At 36.8% G+C, this 1,253-nt stretch overlaps 1 protein-coding gene across 1 annotated transcript in view; it reads left to right on the forward strand.

The window, feature by feature from the left end:
• The window catches only part of LOC119589538 (ATPase family AAA domain-containing protein 5-like), a gene marked incomplete in the record, with an annotated part of 13,963 nt that overhangs the window by 3,054 nt on the left and 9,656 nt on the right, over positions 1–1,253 (forward strand). Inside the window, 1 exon segment of the mRNA XM_037938139.1 lies at positions 230–1,253. Within this exon segment, the coding sequence (XP_037794067.1) occupies positions 230–1,253 (1,024 nt within the window).

The raw sequence follows: 1,253 nt of genomic DNA on the forward strand, positions 1-1,253 counted from the left end.
TTGTAATTTTCAGATTTTTAATTGACACAATACCAAACTGATATTTGAAAGTATTCTTTCTTCCTTTTTGGGGTTGGTCACTATAAATCATTTTCATTTTATAACTTTATTTATAGACAATGTATATTTAGAGATGATAGTTATTTTCTGAGGTTTATGATATTATGACTCCATCATTTAATGGATATTCTTGAAAAGAAAGTTGATAATTATATTTTTGTCTTTCCAGAATATCCCCCCACGGGAAAAGGGGCAAAGGGGAATAGACTCCTTTTTTAAGAGCCCAAAAGCATCTCCTGTAGTCAAGGATAAGAAAGATCTGTTTTCATATTTCAAGAAAGTAAACAGCAGTCTAGACCAGATAAACGGAACAAGTAATCAAAAGGAGAGCAAAGAAGAGGAAGGTTTGGATTCAGGTGTTGTTGAGCAGGAAAAGGAGGAGGTTGAAATATCAGGAAGTGAGAGTGAAGTTGACATAACCATCGATGTACAGGGTGAAGCAAGCGAGACCGAAAAGGATGAGCAAACATCGTCCCAGACAGATGGGTCATCCACTGAAAGTTTAGTTGAAGAGGAATCTAGTGCATCTGTGTCAGACGAAGAACCAGAAGTGTTAGAGATGGTAAAGGAGAAAGTATGTAAGAACAGTGAAAAACCTACAGAAGGGTTGAGTTCCGGGAGACAGAACATCTTTGCATTCATGATGGCTAACAGAAGTAAACAAAATGAGGTGTTGCGGGAAATAAGAGAAGACGAGGAAGCTGCTGAAAATGACAGCTCAGAAACCTTGCTGAATAAAAAAGGTGTTATTAGTAATAGTGAGGAAGAAGAATGTGATGGCAAGAAAAGTAAAAAGGTGAATGAATCAAACAATACTGCACATATGGATAAAAATGAAATAAAGAAGAAAATAGGGAAAGAGAAAAGGACAGTCTGTAGGAACAAAAAATCTGTCAGAAAAAATGTGCAATTGACAGAGACTGAATCGTCATCAACAGAAAGCTGTGAAGAGCTTGAAGTAGTTTTTGAGAAAAAGGATACCACAAGTAAAAATAATTCCCACAATCCTGACATAGCTCCCAAAGCCAAACTTAATAAAGTCCCCACATCATACTCTGGTGGAAATGCTTTTGCTTTTATGATGGCAAATAGACATAAGCAGGACAAAGCTCTTTCAGAGAATGAATCAGGAAAAGGAGAGACCAGCGAGGGTGACAATAATGAAAACTCAGATTCTTCCACAGACAATACAG

The sequence above is a fragment of the Penaeus monodon genome, chromosome 25 (genome assembly GCF_015228065.2).
Source record: "Penaeus monodon isolate SGIC_2016 chromosome 25, NSTDA_Pmon_1, whole genome shotgun sequence".
Taxonomy (NCBI): domain Eukaryota; kingdom Metazoa; phylum Arthropoda; class Malacostraca; order Decapoda; family Penaeidae; genus Penaeus; species Penaeus monodon.